Source organism: Salmo salar, chromosome 12, assembly GCF_965601325.2.
Source record: "Salmo salar chromosome 12, fSalSal1, whole genome shotgun sequence".
Lineage (NCBI taxonomy): Eukaryota > Metazoa > Chordata > Actinopteri > Salmoniformes > Salmonidae > Salmo > Salmo salar.
In genome coordinates this window covers 102,671,272-102,695,180 of record NC_138302.1, presented here as the reverse complement: position 1 = coordinate 102,695,180, position 23,909 = coordinate 102,671,272, and the positions used below count along the sequence as shown (strand labels likewise).

Genomic DNA, 23,909 nt, shown 5'->3' with positions numbered 1-23,909 from the left:
AACCTCTCTCCCCTCACGTGTGGCATGGCTGAAGTCAACAGATGGCATGATGTCACACTGTGGTGGGATTAACATTAGGAGAGTAGAGTCCAAAAAACATCAGCTCTGAATTAGTGCCGCTAAATGTCCTGGACAGGTGGCGCTTGATTGTTGACGAGGCACTTTCACACATACACACACACACACACCGAAACACACACACACACCGAAACACATGCACACACACCGAAACACACACACACACACACACACACACACACCGAAACACACACACACACACACCGAAACACACACACATACACCGAAACACACACACCCCGAAACACACACACACCGAAACACATGCACACACCGAAACACATACACACACACCCGAACACACACACACACTGAAACAAACACACACACACACCGAAACACACTGCTGGCCAGGTTTTGGGTGCAGGTGCAGAATGAGTGCTGTCTGGTTCTCCAGATATAAAAATGCATCTCCTCTCATTTAGATTTTACAACAAGTCCTAAAACATCTCTGGAATCCTAACGGTGTCTAAAACACAGCAGCACGTTTGTGCTCTCTCTTCTTGTCTGGTCCGTTTTGGTTTTCCTCTAGTCACTCTTGAGTTTTTGCTCCAGGTTCGTTCATCTCTGTACTGTTCAACTCGTATGCAGATTTGTCCGATCAGAAAGCTGAAACAGTAGTCGTTTCTTCATACCAGGTCATTAAATCTCTCCACTATAGTTTTCCTCTTCCGTACAGTATTGTAACCGGTGTGAAATGGCCAACTACTAGTTAGCGTTTCAATCGGTGACGTCACTCGCTCTGAGACCTTGAAGTAATTGTTTTCCTTGCTTTGTTAAGCAAAAGTTAACAATGCTTCTTGGGAGGTAGTTGTTGATGTGTTCAGAAGGTCCCTTGTTTGAGCCCAGGTTGAGGCAAGGAGAGGGACGGAGGCACCACTGGATCACTCAGTTGGGCTCTGCCCAGCTGGTGGGGTTTCTGTGGAGAAGGTTTAAGGGGGGGTGAGTGTAATCAGTGTGAAATGGCTAGCTAGTTAGCGGTGTGCGCTAGTCAGTCAGTAATGTCTCTCACTCTGAGACCTTGAACTAGCCTTGTTCTGCTGGGGCTGTGGCTTTTGTGGAGCGATAGGTAACGGTTGGTGATGATGTATCGAGTTCAGGGCAACTTGGATGGGGTTCTGAACTCCTCATAAGGGACTGCAGTGGTTTGTGGGTCTTTGTACCCACATCCATATCCACACACGCAGTCAGAGCTGGCCCTAGCCTTTTGGGGGGGGCCATAGAGCCATTTCTGGAGGGTGACCCACACCTTGCGAGCGAAACATTGTATTGGTTAAGTTTTAGAGTTAATTTCCTGCAATTCTACACATTTTGCATTAAGATGTAGAGATAATGTTGACGTTTTAAATTAAATTTGCAGCAATCCTTCATATTTTTCCATGGGGTGGAGATAAGATTTTGCAATTTTATTACAAATTTCATGCAATTATACCCATTTTTCCATGGGGTGAAGAGAAACGTGTGTTTTTTTAATTTGATGTTAATTTGAGTGGGAGGGACTAACATAATCGGTAATTCAACCGTGATTGTTTTTGGACAGAAAGTTTCTGATTTTTGCAACGTTACGTAGATGGAAAAAAGCTGTCCTTGAAACAGCCTTGATATGTTCTTCAAAAGAGAGATCAGGGTCCAGAGTAACGCCGAGGTCCTTCACAGTTTTATTTGCGACGACTGTACAACCATCCAGATTAATTGTCAGATTCAACAGCAGATCTCTTTGTTTCTTGGGACCTAGAACAAGCATCTCTGTTTTGTCAATTTTGGCACTTCACCGTATTTCATCGACGCGTACAGCTGTGTGTCGTCTGCATAGCAGTAAAAGTTAACATTATGTTTCCTAACGACATCACAGAGAGGTAAAATATATAGTGGAAACAATAGTGGTCCTAAAACGGAGCCTTGAGGAACACCGAAATGTACAGTTGATTTGTCAGAGGACAAACCATCCACAGAGACAAACTGATATCTTTCCGACAGATAAGATCTAAACCAGGCCAGAACTTGTCCATGTAAACCAATTAGGGTTTCCAATCTCTCCAAAAGAATGTGGTGATCGATGGTGTCAAAAGCAGCACTAAGATCTAGGAGATCTAGATCTAGGATCGAGGACAGATGCAGAGCCTCGGTCTGACGCCATTAAAAGGTCATTTACCACCTTCACAAGTGCAATCTCAGTGCTATGATGGGGTCTAAAACCAGACTGAAGAGTCTGATTCCTCTGCAGTCTGTTATAGTTCCAGTCCCTCCCTCTAGGATTGATCTGATAGATACCTCTGCAGTCTCTCGCTTCTCTTTTTATCTCTCCATCGACTCCCTCCATTCTGTCACTTCTTCTTCTGGCAGATCTATGATCACTTCGTCTGTCCCTCTCCCTTCCTCCCTCTCTTTCTTCCTTCCTCCGTCTCTCTCTCTCTCCCTTCCTCTCTCTCTCTCTCTCTCTCTCTCTCTCTCTCTCTCTCTCTTCCTCCCTCTCTCTCCCTTCCTCCCTCTCTCTCCCTTCCTCCCTCTCTCTCTCTCTCTCTCTCTTCCTCCCTCTCTCTCTCTCTCTCTCTCCCTCCCTCCTCGTCTCGACACACATCTCCCTCTGTTCTCTCTGCTCTGTACTACATTGAGGGTCCCTTGGGATGACTTCCTCCTCTCACTAACACACTGATGCTGCTCCAACCACAGTGTGTAAACTACCACAACACACCCTAATTATACATAAAACACTGCACTTTAAAATATAATTCTTTAACTAAATATTATTAACTAACTGATTTAACAACCTTTTACTTAACATTTCTGTTCAAATGTTACCTGAACTTAACATTTTTATTGTTTTATTCAGGTAACACTTGGACCGAAAAGTTGAGTAAACAACAAAAAAAAGGCTATGGAACCAAATACTAAAATAATAATTAGTTGAATCGACTAGATTTGTGGGTGTTTTTGTTAGTGTGTACGTGTGTAAACCAAACATTTACATTTACGTCATTTAGCAGACGCTCTTATCCAGAGCGACTTACAAATTGGTGGATTCACCTTATGATATCCAGTGGAACAACCACTTTACAATAGTGCATCTAAATCTTTAGGGGGGGGGGGGGGGTTTAGAAGGATTACTTTATCCTATCCCAGGTATTCCTTAAAGAGGTGGGGTTTCAGGTGTCTCCGGAAGGTGGTGATTGACTCCGCTGTCCTGGCGTCACAATGTAGGACACTGCAACGTACCCAAAATATACCTAAAACACATTTTCCAGATATTGCAGCCTCTGACAAGCCTCCATGGATACATCTCCAGAATGAAGTGTGTTATAATGCATTGTAAAGGACACTATGAAGCGTTAGACATCTGTACTGTACATACACTGAGTGGACAAAACATTAAGAACACCTGCTCTTTTCAGGACATAGACTGACCAGGTGAATCCAGGTGAAGGATATGATTCCTTATTGATGTCACCTGTTAAATCCACTTCAGTCTGTGAAGGTGAAGGGGAGGAGACAGGGTTAAAGAAGGATTTTTAAGCCTTGAGACAATTGAGGCATGGATTGTGTGTGTGTGCCATTCAGAGGGTGAATGGGTCAAGACAACATATTTAAGTTTCTTTGAACGGGGTATGGTAGTAGGTACCAGGCGCACCGGTTTGCGTCAAGAACTGCAACGATACTGGGTTTTTCAAACTCAACAGTTTCCCGTGTGTATCAAAAATGGTCCACCATCAGCAAAAGGACATCCAGCAAACTTGACACAACTGTGGGAAACATTGGCCCGCATCGCTGTGGAAAGCTGAATATGACTGCACGTCACATAATAATTTAACATGTTCATTAATTGTTTAACTAGTTATTACACATTGGTTAATCTATCACTAGTATTTCATAGGTTATAGCGATTCACCAATACTATGATGCTGATGAAGTTGTCTCGCACGAGGCAGATCCACACTTCTCCAAAGCGCTGAGGAAGTGCTGGTCAGAAACACACTTCTACTGACCAGCACTGTGCTGGTCTGAAACACACTTCTACTGACCAGCACTGTGCTGGTCTGAAACACACTTCTACTGACCAGCAATGTGCTGGTCTGAAACACACTTCTACTGACCAGCACTGTGCTGGTCTGAAACCAGTGGCGGTCTGTGCTGTTTAAGATGAGAGAGGACAATATATTTTTTTCATGAGCATGGTCTTATTTCTATTACAGCATATTGGATGACTGTCCTTCATATTCACCCAGTTCAATGTAACAGTGATGGGTTTAGGATACTGTCCTTCACCCAGTTCAATGTAACAGTGATGGGTTTAGGATACTGGTCCTTCACCCAGTTCAATGTAACAGTGATGGGTTTAGGATACTGTCATTCATATTCACCCAGTTCAATGTAACAGTGATGGGTTTAGGTTACTGTCATTCATATTCACCCAGTTCAATGTAACAGTGATGGGTTTAGGATACTGTCCTTCACCCAGTTCAATGTAACAGTGATGGATTTAGGATACTGTCATTCATATTCCATTCACCCAGTTCAATGTAACAGTGATGGGTTTAGGATACTACATAATACTCTAATGTTCCCTATACCATCATGAGGTTGATACAACCTGGCATACGAATGAAAGATTATAACGTAGGTGCACACAGGTCGAGAGAAACATTAGAGGTGACAGACAATGACACATTCTATACCACTTTGCACAATCTCACCTGCATGTAGCTGATCTAAAAACATGTATAGTCACATTTTATTTGTCACGTGCACTGAATACAACAGATGTAGACCTTACAGTGAAATTCTGACTGACAGGCACTTAACCAACAATACAGTTTTAAGAAAAAATAATTGACTGACAATTTTTAGGGCCTTCCTCTGACACCGCCTGGTATAGAGGTCGGAAGCAAGGCCCCGGTGATGTACTGAGCCATTCACACTACCCTCTGTAGTGCCTTGCGGTCGGAGGCTTCGCTGTTGCCATACTAGGCGGTGATGCACCCAGTCAGGATGCTCTCGATGGTGCAGCAGTAGAACTTTTTGAGGATCTAAGGACCCATCCCAAATCTTTTTAGTCTCCTTAGCGGGAATAGGCTTTGTCGTGCCCTCTTCACGACTGTCTTTGTGTGTTCGGACCACTCTAGTTTGTTGGTGATGTGGACACCAAGGAACTTGAAGCTCTCAACCTGCTCCTCTACAGCCCCGTAGATGAGAATAGGGGGCGTGCTCGGTCCTCCTTTTCCTGTAGTCCACAATCATCTCCTTTGTCTTGTCTCAGGTTGAGGGAGAGGTTGTTATCCTGGCTCCCCACTGCCAGCTCAAATAGCGTCATGTGACGTGTATCTTTTTTTTTTTTACACGTAAAGACCCCACCGAAAGGTGTTCCATTGTTGATCTGTTGATCAAACTTGCCTTGTTAAATCAAGGTAATCATCTATTCTAACCAGCGGAATCGAGCACTAGCTATGGAATGCTAGTATCTCCTCTTCTACATTCTTCCATGCTCCTGTCCTGGCCATGGGGGGGTTGATTTAGGGTGGGAATTAGACCAAGAGCAGGTGTGCGTAGCCTGGAGCCCTGGGTGTGTATTGGGGGGGGGGGGGGGGGGGGGGGGTGTATAGACCCTTGGATGGGTGTTGGGAGCCATAATGTATGCTTGATTAGGCAGCAATAGTTTAGTGGACTCTCAGACAGATGGAAACCGGGGTATGGGTCGCTCATAAATCGCTCCGCACACAGGGTGCAACCAGTGGCTTTTCAGCTCCTGCAGCTGGCGGTAAAATAACGTTTTACGGTTCCCTGCGAGGGCAACATCATTTATTTATTTTATTTATTTATTTTATTTCACTTATTTATTTTATTTCACCTTTATTTAACCGGGTAGGCTAGTTGAGAACAAGTTCTCATTTACAATTGCGACCTGGCCAAGATAAAGCAAAGCAGTTCGACAACATACAACAACAACAACAGAGTTACACATGGAGTAAAACAAACATACAGCCAATAATACAGTAGAAAAGTCTCTGTACAATGTGAGCAAATGAGGTGAGATAAGGGAGGTAAAGGCAAAAAAGTCAATGGTGGCAAAGTAAATACAATATAGCAAGTAAAACACTGGAATGGTAGATTTGTAGTAGAAGAAAGTACAAATAGAGATAATGGGGTGCAAAGTAGCAAAATAAAATAAATACAGTAGGGGAAGGGGTAGTTGTTTGGGCTAAATTATAGATGGACTATGTGCAGGTGCAGTGATCATATAAACTGACATCTGTATGCTAATGAGGGTAATCCATGTACGCTTGAACTAACCAACCACGCTGACTCGACTATACACACAGGAACAGCACGAGCAGGTGGTGCGAGAGCCTGTGTTGCAGGAGCTCAGGCTTCACTACAGCTCAAACTGGTGTGCTCGGGGCGTGAGGTCAGATTGTTTTCTCCGTTCCTCCGGTGTGCACTAAAGACTTCAGACTCCAAAATCTATAACAGAAAATATTGGAAATGATACAATTTTTTTAACAAATTTTTCATTTGTTTACACCCTTGTAGTCTATTTGTTATTTATCTTGGAGAATTGGAACGTGAAATGCTGTTGGATTCTACCCTGCTAAAGATGAGGATATTTGCCAGGTTGGATTACACACTGGTGAGATTTTTACTGAACTAGGCTTATTAGTTGCTTTTTTCCCCCTTGACAATTAGTTATTATAGGATTGTAATATTGATACTCGCTCCCAGGACAGCCATAACAACTTTCTACAATAACTTTCTTTGTTTAATATTGGAATAGGAGGTATCTGAATCTCATATATATTTGGTTGTTTTATCCTGTTATTTCTATGAATGAAAGATGGAATAATTATGCCATTCATTTTTTTGTATTATTAGAGAGAGAGAGAGAGAGAGAGAGAGTGAGTGTGTGTGTGCAAGCAGGTCACCAGTGATACAAGTCAGTATTCGACATCCATCCATGTCTGAGGACGTGGGGAAATGACATGGAACCTTTGCACTAGGGGTAACAGTGAACGCTCTTCCCTTCGAGTAGGTTTCGGTTTTTCTAGGGAGTTATGGACAGGGATGGTGGATGGGTGTAAGAATCCAGCTGTGATTCCAAAGGTTGCATGTTTAAATCCAGTGATACATTTTTTTGTTTCGGATTTAAAAAAAATGTAAGCCTATCCCAAACCTTAACCCTTTCTTTAACTGCTTTTAGTTAATGCGTAATCTTAACCTTAACTTTAAACATTCCGAGTTAATTCCTAAATGTAACTTTAAACATTCTGAGTTAATTCCTTAACGTGACCTTAAACATTCTCAGTTAATTCCTAAATGTAACCTTAAACACTTCTAAATGTGACATTTGCAACAACTTCTAATTGTGACGTTTGAGAAACGATGGATGAACGTTTCATTCTGAATTGAGATTGTGAGAACTAGTTGGCCATTCACAACCAACTCAGTCCCAAATTACAGCCTATTCTGCATGTTGCAGCTGTAGAACGGAAGATCTGATGAGGGCCCATGCCAAATCTTTTCAGCCTCCTGAGGGTGAAGAGGTGCTTTCGTGACCTCTTCACAACTGTGTGGGTGTGTGTAGACCATGTTAGTTCCTTAGTGATGTAGACACAGAGGAACCTGAAGCTCCCAACCCGCTGCACTACAGCCCCATCCATGTGATGTCCAGAAGCAGGGTTGTTACCGGGATCTTATGGCCCATCTGAACCTGGTTTAGGGATGTTATGGTCCATCTGAATCTGGGTTAGGGATGTTATGGCCCATCTGAACCTGGTTTAGGGAGGTTATGGTCCATCTGAATCTGGGTTAGGGATGTTATGGTCCATCTGAACCTGGTTTAGGGAGGTTATGGCCCATCTGAACCTGGTTTAGGGAGGTTATGGCCCATCTGAACCTGGGTTAGGGAGGTTATGGCCCATCTGAACCTGGTTTAGGGAGGTTATGGCCCATCTGAACCTGGGTTAGGGAGGTTATGGCCCATCTGAACCTGGTTTAGGGAGGTTATGGCCCATCTGAATCTGGGTTAGGGATGTTATGGCCCATCTGAACCTGGGTTAGGGAGGTTATGGCCCATCTGAACCTGGTTTAGGGAGGTTATGGCCCATCTGAACCTGGGTTAGGGAGGTTATGGCCCATCTGAACCTGGTTTAGGGAGGTTATGGCCCATCTGAATCTGGGTTAGGGAGGTTATGGCCCATCTTAAACTGGTTTAGGGATGTTATGACCCATCTCATCATAAACGTTGACAAAATATATAACAATTAATTAAAGAAGTATAGATGAACTATTCCTTTATGCAACCGCTTTGTGAGATTTCAAATTAACTTTACGGAGAAAGCACATTGTTCAATATTCTGAGTACTGAGCCCCAAGCTATTCAGTTAGCCGTCCAGCCACGGCATCCACAAAACGCTGAAATACGTTAAAAATATTATCTTACCTTTGCTGATCTTTGGCTGAATGCACTCGGAAGGTCTTCCACTTCCACAAGAAATGTTAATTTGTTCGATAAAGTCCATAATTTATGTCGAAATAAATCTGTTTTGATGGCGCGTCCAGATCACCATTCCAAAATGCATCTATCCACCGTCGACGAAAAGTTATAAAGTTCCCTCAGCGTTTGTAGAAACATGTCAAACCATGTTCACAATAAATCTTTAGGGTGTTTTTAACGTAGAATTTTGATAATATTCCAACCGGAAAATAGCAGATTCATTACAGAAGAAAAATAAAAATGGCTAGCTCTGCGCACGAGGTAAGTCAATGACACCAGGTCGACCCACTTACGGTTGCGGGTATTATTCAATCAAATTGCATTGTAGAAGCCTCAAACAAGGTTCTAATGACTGTTGACATCTAGTGGAAGCCTTAGGAAGTGCAATATGACATCACAGACACTGTAGTTTAGATAGAACATCAGTTGAAATGACTACAACCATGTGAGGTCAAACTTCTTGGTTGGATTTTTCTCAGGTTTTGGCCTGCCATATGAGTTCTGTTATACTCACAGACATCATTCAAACAGATTTAGAAACTTCAGAGTGTTTTCTATCCAAATCTACTAATAATATGCATATCCTACCTTCCGAGTCTGAGTAGGAGGCAGTTTAAATTGGGTACGTTTTTCATCCGGCCGTAAAAATACTGCCCCCCATAGTGAAGAGGTTAACCCTCATCCTAACCTTAACCCTCATCCTAACCCTCATCCTAACCTTAACCCTCATCCTAACCCTCATCCTAACCCTCATCCTAACCCTCATCCTAACCCTAACCCTCATCCTAACCTTAACCCTCATTCTAACCTTAACCCTCATCCTAACCCTCATCCTAACCCTCATCCTAAACTTAACCCTTATCCTAACCCTCATCCTAACCCTCATCCTAACCCTCATCCTAACCTTAACCCTCATCCTAACCTTAACCCTCATCCTGACCTTAACCCTCAAACTAACATTAACCCTCATTCTAACCTTAACCCTCATCCTAACCTTAACCCTCATCCTAACCTTAACCCTCATCCTAACCTTAACCCTCATCCTAACCTTAACCCTCATTCTAACCTTAACCCTCATCCTAACCTTAACCCTCATTCTAACCTTAACCCTCATCCTAACCTTAACCCTCATTCTAACCTTAACCCTCATCCTAACCTTAACCCTCATTCTAACCTTAACCCTCATCCTGACCCAAACCCTCATCCTGACCTTAACCCTCATCCTGACCTTAACCCTCATTCTAACCTTAACCCTCATCCTAACCTTAACCCTCATCCTAACCTTAACCCTCATCCTAACCTTAACCCTAACCCTCATACTAACCTTAACCCTCATCCTAACCTTAACCCTCATTCTAACCCTAACCCTCATCCTAACCTTAACCCTCATTCTAACCTTAACCCTCATCCTAACCTTAACCCTCATCCTAACCTTAACACTCATCCTAACCCTCATCCTAACCTTAACCCTCATCCTAACCTTAACCCTCATTCTAACCCTAACCCTCATTCTAACCTTAACCCTCATCCTAACCTTAACCCTCATCCTAACCTTAACCCTCATCCTGACCTTAACCCTCATCCTAACCCTCATCCTAACCCTAACCCTCATCCTAACCCTCATCCTAACCCTAACCCTCATCCTAACCTTAACCCTCATTCTAACCTTAACCCTCATCCTAACCCTCATCCTAACCCTCATCCTAACCTTAACCCTAACCCTCATACTAACCTTAACCCTCATCCTAACCTTAACCCTCAATCTAACCCTAACCCTCATCCTAACCTTAACCCTCATCCTAACCTTAACCCTCATCCTAACCCTAACCCTCATCCTAACCTTAACCCTCATCCTAACCTTAACCCTCATTCTAACCCTAACCCTCATCCTAACCTTAACCCTCATCCTAACCTTAACCCTCATCCTAACCTTAACCCTCATCCTGACCTTAACCCTCATACTGACCTTAACCCTCATCCTAACCTTAACCCTAACCCTCATACTAACCTTAACCCTCATCCTAACCTTAACCTTAACCCTCATTCTAACCCTAACCCTAACCCTCATCCTAACCTTAACCCTCATCCTAACCCTAACCTTAATCCTAACCCTCATCCTAACCTTAACCCTCATCCTAACCTTAACCCTCATCCTAACCCTACTATCTATGACTGACGGCCGAATCTCTGACGGCCGAAGTTCTACTATCTATCAACCCTTGTTTGTTCTCTGTCTGTAACACAGCGGTGTGTCTCTGTCTGTAACACAGCGGCGTGTCTCTGTCTGTCTGTAACACAGCGGTGTGTCTCTCTCTGTCTGTAACACAGCGGTGTGTCTCTGTCTGTAACACAGCGGTGTGTCTCTCTCTGTCTGTAACACAGCGGTGTGTCTCTGTCTGTAACACAGCGGTGTGTCTCTGTCTGTAACACAGCGGCGTGTCTCTCTCTGTCTGTAACACAGCGGTGTGTCTCTGTCTGTCTGTAACACAGTGATGTGTCTCTGTCTGTAACACAGTGGTGTGTCTCTGTCTGTAACACAGCGGTGTCTCTGTCTTTAACACAGCGGCGTGTCTCTCTGTCTTTAACACAGCGGCGTGTCTCTCTGTCTGTAACACAGCGGTGTGTCTCTGTCTTTAACACAGCGGCGTGTCTCTCTGTCTGTAACACAGCGGTGTGTCTCTGTCTGTAACACGGTGTGTATCTCTCTCTTACAGCCATACAAGCCATCACTACCTCTTTGACACAGTGACATACTGTTCTGTAGTGTGTTGACACTGTCAGGTTCTAATACTGTTCTGTAGTGTGTTGACACTGTCAGGTTCTAATACTGTTCTGTAGTGTGCTATTCACAGGGCAGGATGTAAAACTATTATTTCAAGCGTCTGGTTCAGAGCTTTTGTTGTTGTTTTCAGAGGAAGGACGTATATTTCCATATGCCTTTATCTCTGTTCTGTAACGATCTGCTGTGAGCCTCTAGGACTGGTATCTTTGTTTGAGGATTGACTGTTGACTACAGACTCTGGTTGACTACAGACACTGACCTCAGTCTTCTCCTCTGTCTCTGTATGTCTCTAGGACTTCTCCTACGATGGTAACAAGGTGGAGTTCAACGTAGATGCTCCTAACGGAGTGGTGATGGAAGGTTATCTGTTCAAGAGGGCCTCCAACACCTTCAAGACCTGGAACAGGTGAGACAGAAACACACATACCTGTCCTCTCCTGCCAACTAGTTACTAGTCAGTCCTGCTCTTTTTGACTGGCAATGGTTTTCCATCTTTCTCTCTCCTCTTCTCTTCTCCTCTCCTCCCTTTCCTCTCTCCTCTCCTCTCTCCTCCCTCTCTACTCCCTCTCTACTCCCTCCTCCTCTCCTCTCTCTTCCTCTCCTCCTCCTCTCCTCTCTCCTCCTCCCTTCTCTCCTCTCCTATCTACTCCCTCCTCCCCTCCTCTCTTCCTCTCCCCTCCTCTCCTCTCTTCTCTTCTCCTCTCCTCCCCTTCCTCTCTCTCTCCTCCCCTCTCTCCTCTCTCTCTCTCTCCTCCCTCTCTACTCACTCCTCCTCTCCTCTCTGCTCTCCTCCTCTCTCCTCCTCTCTTCTCCTCCTCTCCTCTCTCCTATCTACTCCCTCCTCCCCTCCTCTCCTCTCTCCCCCACTCTCCTCCTTTTTCCAGGCGGTGGTTCTCCATACAGAACAGCCAGCTGGTCTACCAGAAGAGACTCAAGGTAGGAACACACCTGTAGAAAGCCAAAACAAACACAAGACCTGTATCAGAGAACTCTTTAGTGAATTATTTACACTAATATATGCAGGTAGATACAAGTCAGCATGACAGAACTTCTACTCCAGTGGTTTCCGACCAAACAGGTGTTCCATAGACAATATTGAAAAGAACTGTGACTTTTAACAGGAGAGCTAATTTACAATGTTATTATGTGCTGATGGACTAGTACAGTAAGCCAGGGACTAAAGTTTTGATTGACACTCCTCTCTGCCAATGTTAGGATGTCGTGTTTTGATTGACACTCCTTTCTGCCAATAGGATGTCCTGACGGTTGTGGTGGAAGACCTGAGGCTGTGTTCAGTCAAACCCTGTGAGGATGGAGAGAGGAGGTTCTGCTTTGAGATGGTGTCCCCCACCAAGTAAGTGTGTGTGTGTGTGTGTGTGTGTGTGTGTGTGTGTGTGTGTGTGTGTGTGTGTGTGTGTGTGTGTGTGTGTGTGTGTGTGTGTGTGTGTGTGTGTGAGATCATCAGTGTTTGTGTGTGTGTGTGTCCTCTCTTTACTCTCCTCTCTCCCACTAGGAGCTGTATGCTCCAGGCAGAGTCAGAGAAGTTACGGCAGGCCTGGGTCCAAGCTGTACAGGCCTCCATCGCCTCTGCATACAGAGAGATATCAGACAACTACTACATCAAGGTACCTAACCCTAATCCTAACCTTAACACTAACCCTAACCTTAACCTTAACCCTATCCTTAACCTTAACCCTATCCTTAACACTAACCTTAACCCTATCCTTAACCTTAACGCTAACCTTAACACTAACACTAACCCTAACACTAACCCTAACCCAAACCCTAACCTTAACCCAAACCCTAACCTTAACCCTAACCCTAACCTTAACACTATTGGAGGCTCCTCAAAGGAGGAAGGGGAGGACCATCCTCCTCAGTGAATTTCATAAACAATAAAAATAGTGAAACATTTAAAAAGTTAGCATTATTAGATAAAATTATACTAAATATATTCACGCCACTAAATAGTGAATTAAAACACACTGTTTTCAAACAAATGTCTACAGATGCCTCAACAGCACTCTGTAGGATAGCACCATGGTGTAGCCGGAGGACAGCTAGCTTCCGTCCTCCTCTTGGTACATTGACTTCAATACAAAACCTAGGAGGCTCATGGTTCTCACCCCCTTCCATAGACTTACACAGTAAATATGACAACTTCCAGAGGACGTCCTCCAACCTATCAGAGCTCTTGCAGCATGAACTGGCATGTTGTCCACCCAATCAAAGGATCAGATAATGAATCTAGTACTGAAAGCATAAGCTACAGCTAGCTAGCACTGCAGTGCATAAAATGTGGTGGGTAGTTGACTCAAAGAGAGACAATAGTTGAACAATTTTTAACAAATTAATTTCTTTAAAAATGAAGGTGAAGCAAGAGAGAGAGATTTCAAAGTATTTTTTTTCACTATCACTTAGCTACTGAATGCAGCTAGCTAGTTTAGCCTACTCAAACACCCGGCTCAAACAGAGAGGGATGCTACGTTAGCTAGCTGGCTATGGTTATACTCTTCCAAGTCAAGATACGCTTTTTTGGTTTTATTAATTTATTGGCACCGGTGCCCGTCGCTGTAACTGCTAAACTGCTTGCTGTTGACTGTACTCTCTGCTGTATGATTGTAGTGGGTTTTACTATGTTGACTATTACATGACAACGATGTAGGCTGTGTGTAGCGGTTAGCGGTCATGATATGAAGGTTTGGCTTGTAAAGTCTTTTTTCACCTGGTCACAGACAGCTGATGTGTTGTGCACTGAAGTCCACAAGCGAAGGGAAAAGGTGAGAGGAGGAGAGCGCGTAGATGCAAGAAGGAATTATACAACGATCAAAGGGATCATGCTGTTTGTATGTGGCTGCTCTGAAAGGGATCATGCTGTTTGTATGTGGCTGCTATGAAAGGGATCATGCTGTTTGTATGTGGCTGCTATGAAAGGGATCATGCTGTTTGTATGTGGCTGCTATGAAAGGGATCATGCTGTTTGTATGTGGCTGCTATGAAAGTGAACTGTGTTTGCGTATGATCAGGGGTGTATTCATTCTGCCGATTCTGTTGAAAATAATTTCTTAAACGGAAGCAAACGGAGTGAAACGAGGATAAAACATACCTAAATTTGTCCAATAGAAACTCTCATTTGCAACTGTTGGACTAATTATTACATCCTAGATCGGCTAGATGCAGGCCAGAGTGTGCAAGGCGATATAGAATGTGTCACTGTTTGTCACCTTGATTACTCTAATGTTTCTCTCGACCTGTGTGCACCTACATTATAATCTTTCATTCATAGGCCAGGTTGTAGCAACCTCTTGATTTGTATAGGGAACATTAGAGTATCATGTAGTAGCCTAAACCCATCACTGTTACATTGAACTGGGTGAATATGAAGGACAGTATCCTAGACCCATCACTGTTACATTGAACTGGGTGAATGGAATATGAATGACAGTCATCCAACATTCTGTAATAGAAATCAATCAAATCAAATGTATTTATATAGCCCTTCTTACATCAGCTGATATCTCAAAGTGGCAGTACAGAAACCCAGCCTAAAACCCAAAACAGCAAGCAATGCAGGTGTAGAAGCACGGTCATGCTCATGGAAGAAGAAAAAAAAAAATTGTCCTCCCTCATCTTAAATGTCACCAACCGCCACTGCCTGCCACTAACCCTACATAGATGTAGTGGAGTTGATGAGGTAGCCCTGCCTGACACTTGTTTTAAGATAGGCAACAAATCTCTTTAACACTGTCTGGAGTTCCAAAACTTGATTCATATTGGTGCCCCACCTAAAGCTTTTTGAAAATTATGGCCCACCGAACAGAGCCAATCTTTCCCTCGGACCCAAGAGTTTTCAGTAAACACTGAACTAGAACCAACCATGTTCTGTTCTGTCTGCCTGTTTTCTCTCCCTTAGCGTCTGGACCGGGCAGCCTCCCCCTCCACCAGCAGTATAGACTCAGCCAGTGAGCCGCGGGGGGAGAGAGGAGGGAGAGGAGGTGAGGGCATAGGGGAGAGCATCCTACACCGGGTACAAACCCTGCAGGGTAATGAGCTGTGTTGTGACTGCTCCCAGGCTGCACCCTGCTGGGCCTCCATCAACCTGGGAGTTCTGCTCTGCATCGAGTGCTCTGGCATACACAGGTAGAGAACTGAACTACAATAACCACAACACAGTGCTCCGGTATACACAGGTAGAGAACTGAACTACAATAACCACAACACAGTTCCCTGGTATACACAGGTAGAGAACTGAACTACAATAACCACAACACAGTGCTCTGGCATACACAGGTAGAGAACTGAACTACAATAACCACAACACAGTGCCCCGGCATACACAGGTAGAGAACTGGACTACAATAACCACAACACAGTGCCCCGGCATACACAGGTAGAGAACTGGACTACAATAACCACAACACAGTGCTCTGGCATACACAGGTAGAGAACTGAACTACAATAACCACAACACAGTGCCCCGGCATACACAGGTAGAGAACTGAACTACAATAACCACCATACAGTGTTCTGGGAAGTATTCCTTCTTGGGTATTTTCACATTTTGTAGCGTTAGAAAGTGGGATTTAAATAAATAAATGTATTTATTTGTGATTTTTTTTTGTCATTCATCTACACAAAATACTCCATAATGTCAAAGTGAAAAGGAAATTCTACAAATGTTTACAAATTCAATAACTAAACTATAGTCATTGCATAAGTATTCAGCCCCTTTAGTCAAGCCTAAATTAGTTCTGGAGTAAAATTTGTCTTAACAAATCACCTAATAAGTTACATGGGCTCACTCTGTGTGAAATAATAAGGGTTTACATGATTTTTAATGACTAATCCTTCCTCTGTCCCCCATACATACAACATCTATAAGGTCCCACAGTCAAGTGTTGGAATTTTAAGGGAGAGAACTGAGGATGGATCAACAACATTGTAGTGACTCCATAATAATGACCTAAATTTACAGAGTGAAAAGAATACAAATATACAGAATACAAATATTCTAAAACATGCATCCTGTATGCAACAAGACACTAAAGTAATACTGCAAGAAGACATGGCAAAGGAAGATACTTTTTGGCCTAAATACAGAGCTTTATGTTTGGGGAAAATCCAACACAACACATCACTGAGTAAGTGCTTCCTTATTTTCAAGTAAGGTAATTGGCTGCAGCATGGTATGGGTATTCCTGACATCGGCAAAGACTGGGGAGATTGTCGGGATAAAAATAAATGTGATTGGAGCTAAGCACAGGCAAAATCCTAGAGGAAAACCTGGTTCAGTCTGCTTTCCACCAGACACTGGAAGACAAATTCACCTTTCAGCAGGAAGGTAATCTACAACACAAGGCCAAATCTACACTGTCGTTGCTTACCAAAGTCAGTGAATGTTCCTGAATGGCCAAGTTACAGTTTTGACACCGTGACAGGGCTTGAAGAATTAAAAAAAGAATAATGGGCAAATATTGCACAATCCAGGTGTGCAAAGCTCTTCTTCAGGCTAGGGTCCCTTTTCTCAATTTCCGCCTGACTGACGTGCCCAAAGTAAACTGCCTGTTGCTCAGGCCCTGAAGCCAGGATATGCATATAATTGGTACCGTTGGAAAGAAGAACTTTGAAGTTTGTAGTAATGTTAAAATAATGTAGGAGACTATAGCACAATAGATATGGTTGGAGAAAATCCAAAGAAAAAGCAACTAGAATTTAATTTTTTTGAGAGCACATGCTCTTCCAATGGAAGGTACAGGGAAATAATTAAATCTACCTCCCAGGATGCAATTCCTATGACTTCCACTGGGTGTCAGCACTCAATGTTCAAGGTTTCAGGCTTGTTTCTTCCAAAACGAGTAAGAATAAGGAGTTTTACTACAGGGAAATGTGTGTATGCGCACACGATGAAGAGGAGACGCATCTGCTAATATAATTTTCCTATTGAACATAATTCTTTCCGTATGAAATATTATAGTTTGATTACATTTTAGGGTATCTGAGGAGTCAATACAAATGTACTTTGACTTGTTGAAACAAAGTGAAACAACGCTTCAACAAGTTTTTGGATTCCTTTCTCTGCATGTTGAATGAGTGGATTACTCAAATCGATGGCGCAAACTAAACAGACTTTTTGGGATATAAAGAAGGATTTTATCTAACAAAACGACACTACATGTTATAGCTGGGACCCTTTGGATGACAAATCAGAGGAAGATTTTCAAAAAGTAATTTAATATTTAATCGATATTTGTGAATTTATGAAACCTGTGCCGGGTGGAAAAATATTTTGATGTGGGGCGCCGTCCTCAAACAATCACATGGCATGCTTTCACTGTAATAGCTACTGTAAATCAGACAGTGCAGTTAGACTAACAAGAATGTAAGCTTTCAACCGATATAAGACACTTGTATGTTTAATATTCATAATTGTTATGATTATTTATTTGAAGCGGGAAGCCTAGCCCTAAGAAGATTTATTTTTAATTAAGAGACTTACCCAGAAAGACTCACAGCTATAATTACAGCTACATTTACATTTATTTCTGACATGTATTGACCCAGGGCGGTGAATACTTATCTAATCCAGGTATATTAGTGTTTAATTTTTAATTACTTTTAAAAAAGTTTTTAAAAAATTGATGAGTATTTTCTGTAGATCTTAGATGAAAAATTATCATCCATTTTAATCCTACTTTGTAACACAATAAAATGTGAAGAAATTTAGGGGGGATACTTATGATACCAACTTTCGAAAGTATTCACACCCCTTAGCATTTTTCCTATTTTGTTGCCTTACAACCTGGAATAAAAATAGATTTTTGGGGGGGTTTGTATCGGTTGATTTACACAACATGCCTACCACTTTGAAGATGCAAAATATATTTTTAAAAAAATGTAAATCTCTTGAAACAAGTAATTTTTTTTCAATTTCACTTCACCAATTTGGACTATTTTGTGGATGTCCATTACATGAAATCCAAATAAAATTACAGGTTGTAATGCAACAAAATAGGAAAAACGCCAAGGGGGATGAATACTTTTGCAAGGCGCTGTACTAAGGTATACCAGGGATGTTTTAGAAAGGTTAAGATAGGACTGTCACCCATTTACAATGTGTTTTGCAAGAGACTTGTACAATGATGCACGTCTCACGTGGAGTTTACATTGTTGACAAACAGATAATGAACTAGTTGCTTTGACCAGCTGGTACTTTGGAATGATTTGACATGGTTTACCGAGAGAGAGAGAGGTGGCAGACTGTATAGTCCGACGTCTGGGGATTAAAACGTAATCCAATTAGAACTACTCCCACCATGCCTTCAGGTTTACAGACCAGGTTACAGTGATCTCTCCATACGCCAGGTTAAACCTTCAGATTTACAGACTATGTTACAGTGATCTCTCCCTACGCCAGGTTAAACCTTCAGATTTACAGACTATGTTACAGCTTTCTCTCCCTACACCAGGTTAAACCTTCAGATTTACAGACTGTTAAAGCTCTCTCTCCCTACGCCAGGTTAAACCTCAACCACTTCTGTCAAACACCCACTGCTTAGGCTCAGGGTCTGTGGGACTCTTCAACGACCCCCATCCTCAGCATAGCCTCCACTTCCTGCTTCACGGCCTTCCTTCAGGCCTCCGGAATCCAATATGGCCTCTTTCTTACCATTTCGCCGGGCCGAGTACGGATGTGGTGTTCAATGATGGTTGTGCGGCCTGGCTTCTTGGAGAACACCGCCGTGTTCCAATCGCCAAGCTCCCTGAGCTTTTGCTTCTGGGCCGGGTCGTTGGTGTCCTGGGTCCCGACCATAACACGGCCAAGGCTGTCCTCTCATGCCACTTCTTCAACAGGTTCACGAGGTTTCCGTCCCCCCGGTTGCCGTAATCGGTAATTGACAGGTCCCAGCTTCTCTATCACCTCGTATGGCCCGTGCCATGTTGCCAGGAACTGACTTTCGGCCGTGGGGATTAAGACCAACACCTTGTCTCCCACCTGGAATTCTCGGGGTTGGGCTCCTCGATTGTAGACCTGGGCTTGGGCGCATTGGGCCTTCTCCATATGTTCCCTCATGACGGGCCATATGGCTGTCATCTGCTCCCTCGTTGTCTCCACGTGCTCTACCACGCTGCGTAATGGGGTCGGTTGGGCTTCCCACACCTCCTTTGCGAGGTCCAGTAGGCCGCATGGCCTCCTCCCGTAGAGGAGTTTGAATGGGGAAAACCCAGTGGACGATTGGGGTACTTCTCAGATTGAGAACATTAGGTGGGATTGTAGACCTTCCGTAGCATCTGTTTGAGCGTTTTATTAAAGCGCTCGATGAGCCTATCCGTCTGCGGGTGAAACACGGAGGTCCGGATCTGCTTGATCTGCACAAAACTCTTTCATGAGGCGGGACATAAACTCTGTACCTTGGTCTGTCAAGATCTCGTTCGGTATGCCCACCCGGCTAAAGAGGTGGAACAGCTCCCTGGCGATTCCCTTGGATACCGTCGCCCGAAGTGGAATGGCCTCGGGATAGCGGGTGGCATAATCTACTATCACCAGGATGTACCGGTGTCCTCGTGCTGTTTTTACCAGGGGTCCCACTATGTCCATGGCGATGCGTTCAAAGGGCACCCCGATGATCGGTAGGGGGACCAATGGGCTTCGGGAAGTGGGCTTTCGGGGCCGTGAGTTGACACTCCAGGCAGCTGCGACAGTAGTCTTCCACGGCCCTCCTCATCCCGGGCCAGTGGAACCGGGCGGCGAATCATTCCCGGGTCTTCTCCATTCCCAGGTGTGCCCCCAACAGGTGGGTGTGGGCCAGCCGTAGACCCATGCTGGTTAACCGGTTGCTTCCGGGCCGCACAGGCTATTGATCGTCCCCGCTCTCTTCTTTGGCCGGCTCGTACCTTCTTCCTCAACTTGTGACCCCATAGGGCTGCGAACAGAGGACAATCCCGTTCCACTAGGAGAGGTACCGGCAGCTCTGGCACTGCACCCACCGTCATCTGGCAGCTCCCTTGTGGCGTCACAATGGTGGTCCATACGGTTGGATACCGCTTTGTGTCACCGTGAACACAGGAAATGGACATCTCCCTACCCCTTTCGGTCTCCTGGTTCAGCAGGCTCGTGGTTACGAGCGTAACCGTACTTCCGGTGTTCAATAGCGCTTCCGTGTCGTGTCCGTCAACTTTCACTGGGACCATGGGTGCAGTTGATTTGTGGTGCGCCCAACAGGCGGTGACATAGTTCACGGCGTGACCCACCTCACCGCCGGGGCTAGTTGATGGCATCGACTCCTCTCGAGCCGGGCAATTCCAGGCAATGTGCCCCCGGGTGCCACACTCAAAACACCTCTGTTGGTCTCCATCTGCCTGGGGTCATCGGGGAAGGGTCGGCCCTACCCTAGCCATTTCTTCACGGGTTTGAGGTCCTTTGGCCCTGCCGACTGTTGGTTCGGGGTACACCGCGGTGGGGCTGTCCTTCCGTCCCCTCGGCTGGGTCACCGGCTCATCCCGGCTCCCACTCATGTAATGATGCATCTCCACTGCTTCCAGGAGGCCTTCCAAGGTCTGGGGCGACCATATACTCGCTGCACTCTTCATGTCGTAGGGTAGCGCCCGTAAGAAGCGATCCAGGGCCACTTTGTCAAGGATGGAGAGGGTGGATACGTCGGTTAGGAGCCATGCCCTGGTGACGCGCAGTAGGTCGCTCATCTGTGCTCGGGGGGATGCGTCGGCTATGAACCTCCAGTCGTAGTACCGTTGAGCCCGATGGGCCAGGCTGTACCCGTAGCGGCTGAGTATCTCCCGTTTGAGTCCGTCGTAATTAGCCGCATGTTCATCATTCAGGTCCCAATATGCCTTTTGGGCATTCCCCGAGAGGAACGGGGCCAGCAGACTGGCCCACTTCGACCTTGGCCATCCTTCCCGTAGCGCTGTCCTTTCAAACGTACAGAGGTATGTTTCGACGTCATCGTCTTCCGTTTGAGTAAAAACTGGTTGGGATGTGATTCAGGAGACGTTTCTCCTTGCAGCTTCCTGATTCCTCAACGAGGCGGATGTTTTGTAATCGCTGTTCCTCCAGCATTCGTTCCTGAAGCGCCTGTTGTGCTTGTTGGACCCGGACGAACCTAGCTATCAACTCGTCCATGCTGACGCTGCGTAAACATCAACCCTGATCTGACCACGTTATCAGATTGCCTGCATTCTCCACCAGTTGTGGCAGACCAGGGGGTTGGGTCAAGACGTTTACACAGATCAGACACGGACAGAGTATGATTAACTCAGTTTCAAGGGTGTTTATTAAATAGTAAATCAAAAGAAAAGGATAGGTCTCCCCCATGACACCTTTTCCGGGATACCGTCTCCAACTACACGGAAGTCATCTTTTTTCCCCCAGTCCTCCCCTGTGTGCTGCCCTTCTGGCAGCTTTATGGGGCTGGTCCAGCTGGTGAGCAATCAGCCCCTTGATTACTCACCAACTCCCCAATCAGTCCCAATTAGTCCTGGCCGGAGAGCCCGTCGAGACCTGGCACGTCCAGCAGATGGAGCCGTTGTCTCGTGATGTATACTCCGTCTGTCACCAGGCCTCGACGAGTCACCCCCTGGTGGCTGACCTGCTGTACGCCACAAATAATATTATATATTTTTGGGAGACTAATTGGACCTCTTCAGAAAATGAAGTGAAATGGGGTAGTAGTACAAAATAGCCTCGATATTTTGAAGCATTTTAAAGTGCCACACTTGATAGAAGATGGTGAGATAATTGTATTTCTAACTTGTAACTGACAGTGTTTCTCTGTGTTGTGTGGTTTTTCTTTTAGGAGTCTGGGGGTTCACTGCTCCAAGGTGCGCTCACTAACACTGGACTCCTGGGAACCAGAGCTACTCAAGGTGAGTTTCTGTCACTTCCTGCTCTCAACTCTACCTCACTGGCTCTTTCTCAGTTTTTTTTTTTAAAGAAAGAGGCAAGGACGTGAGGAATCGATGGAAGATTCATTAAAAGCTTTTTTTATAGGACCACTGCTTTTCTCATCTCTTACTCTTTCTCTCTCTCCAATCTTTTTTACCGTCCTCCAGTTGATGTGTGAGCTGGGTAACAGCGTGATCAACCACATCTACGAGGGAGCCTGCGAGGAGCTGGGAGTGAAGAAACCTGAACCCTCCAGTCCTAGGTGAGCGATATGTCATCACCATCTGTGGTCATGACTAGGGCTGTTACGATGACCGTATTACCGCCACACCGGCAGTCACGATTCACGAATGCAGTCAAATTCCACGTGACCGTTTAGTCACGGTAATTTGGCTTCTCCAAGCTCTGATGCTGCTCATGGTCATTAGTAGCCTACCAAATGAAATCCGAGGCATTGTCAAGTTCTTGTCAAATTTGTGAATGAGAGACTGATGATGTTTGTACACACCTGCCTAAAATACACAATATATTTATGGTGAAGGTGTAGACTATATTACATGGATTTATTAGACTTTTTAAAATGTAGATGTTCCAAAGGTCTGCATCAGTGGCTTGTAGGAAGCCAGGAAATGCTAAATGTGTTTATGTTAATTAACGGTCAGTTACCGTGAAACCGACCGGGATTTGCTTGACAGTCACCGGCTGACGAGATTTCGTAACCGCCACAGCCAGGTGTAATTCTGGGCACTAGAATAGTCATGAAACGATTATAATAAAGGAAAGGAAACTTTTTCAAGATTTTATGACAAAGCCGTGGTCTATAAGGTTGGAATGTCGTTGCAAACCATAACAAAAAAAAATTATATTAAATAATAATGAAAGAAAGTCGATATAATATTTTCCCCATCCCAGGCGGGAGAAGGAGGCGTGGATCAAGGCTAAGTACGTGGAGAGGCGTTTCCTGAAGAAGATCAGCGGCAGAAACTCATTGGTGGAGGGAGGGAGGCAGACGTCCAATCCCTGGAGCGTGAAGATGTGCCAACGCCACAAAAGCTCCGTAAGAGGAGCGTCCAAAACACCCCAGAAATATCTCCACGATATCGCCTCACCGGGAAACCTGTCCTCAGGTGACTGAACTGATGATGATCTATAATGGACAAAAATAGCAAAATTGCTGGTCCCAGTCCGTCCCTGCATCAGTCACTATGTTACATCAGTCACTATGGTACATCAGTCACTATGGTACATCAGTCACTATGGTACATCAGTCACTATGGTACATTGGTCTCTATGGTACATCAGTCACTATGGTACATTGGTCTCTATGGTACATCAGTCACTATGGTACATTGGTCTCTGGTACATCAGTCAGGATGGTACATCAGTCAGGATGGTACATCAGTCTCTATGGTACATCAGTCTCTATGGTACATCAGTCACTATGTTACATCAGTCAGGATGGTACATCAGTCTCTATGGTACATCAGTCACTATGGTACATTGGTCTCTATGGTACATCAGTCACTATGGTACATTGGTCTCTATGGTACATCAGTCACTATGGTACATTGGTCTCTATGGTACATCAGTCAGGATGGTACATCAGTCAGGATGGTACATCAGTCAGGATGGTACATCAGTCTCTATGGTACATCAGTCTCTATGGTACA

General features: G+C 44.6%; 1 protein-coding gene across 1 annotated transcript in view; it reads left to right on the top strand.

Annotated features, from left to right (window-relative positions):
- The window catches only part of LOC106594380 (arf-GAP with coiled-coil, ANK repeat and PH domain-containing protein 3), a 93,247-nt gene that overhangs the window by 65,955 nt on the left and 3,383 nt on the right, over positions 1 to 23,909 (top strand). The window contains exons 11-18 of the mRNA XM_082959580.1: positions 11,636 to 11,748; positions 12,227 to 12,278; positions 12,596 to 12,696; positions 12,856 to 12,967; positions 15,256 to 15,482; positions 22,151 to 22,220; positions 22,407 to 22,501; positions 23,152 to 23,366. Of these exons, the coding sequence (XP_082815706.1) occupies positions 11,636 to 11,748; positions 12,227 to 12,278; positions 12,596 to 12,696; positions 12,856 to 12,967; positions 15,256 to 15,482; positions 22,151 to 22,220; positions 22,407 to 22,501; positions 23,152 to 23,366 (985 nt within the window). The remainder of the gene's footprint in view (positions 1 to 11,635; positions 11,749 to 12,226; positions 12,279 to 12,595; positions 12,697 to 12,855; positions 12,968 to 15,255; positions 15,483 to 22,150; positions 22,221 to 22,406; positions 22,502 to 23,151; positions 23,367 to 23,909) is intronic.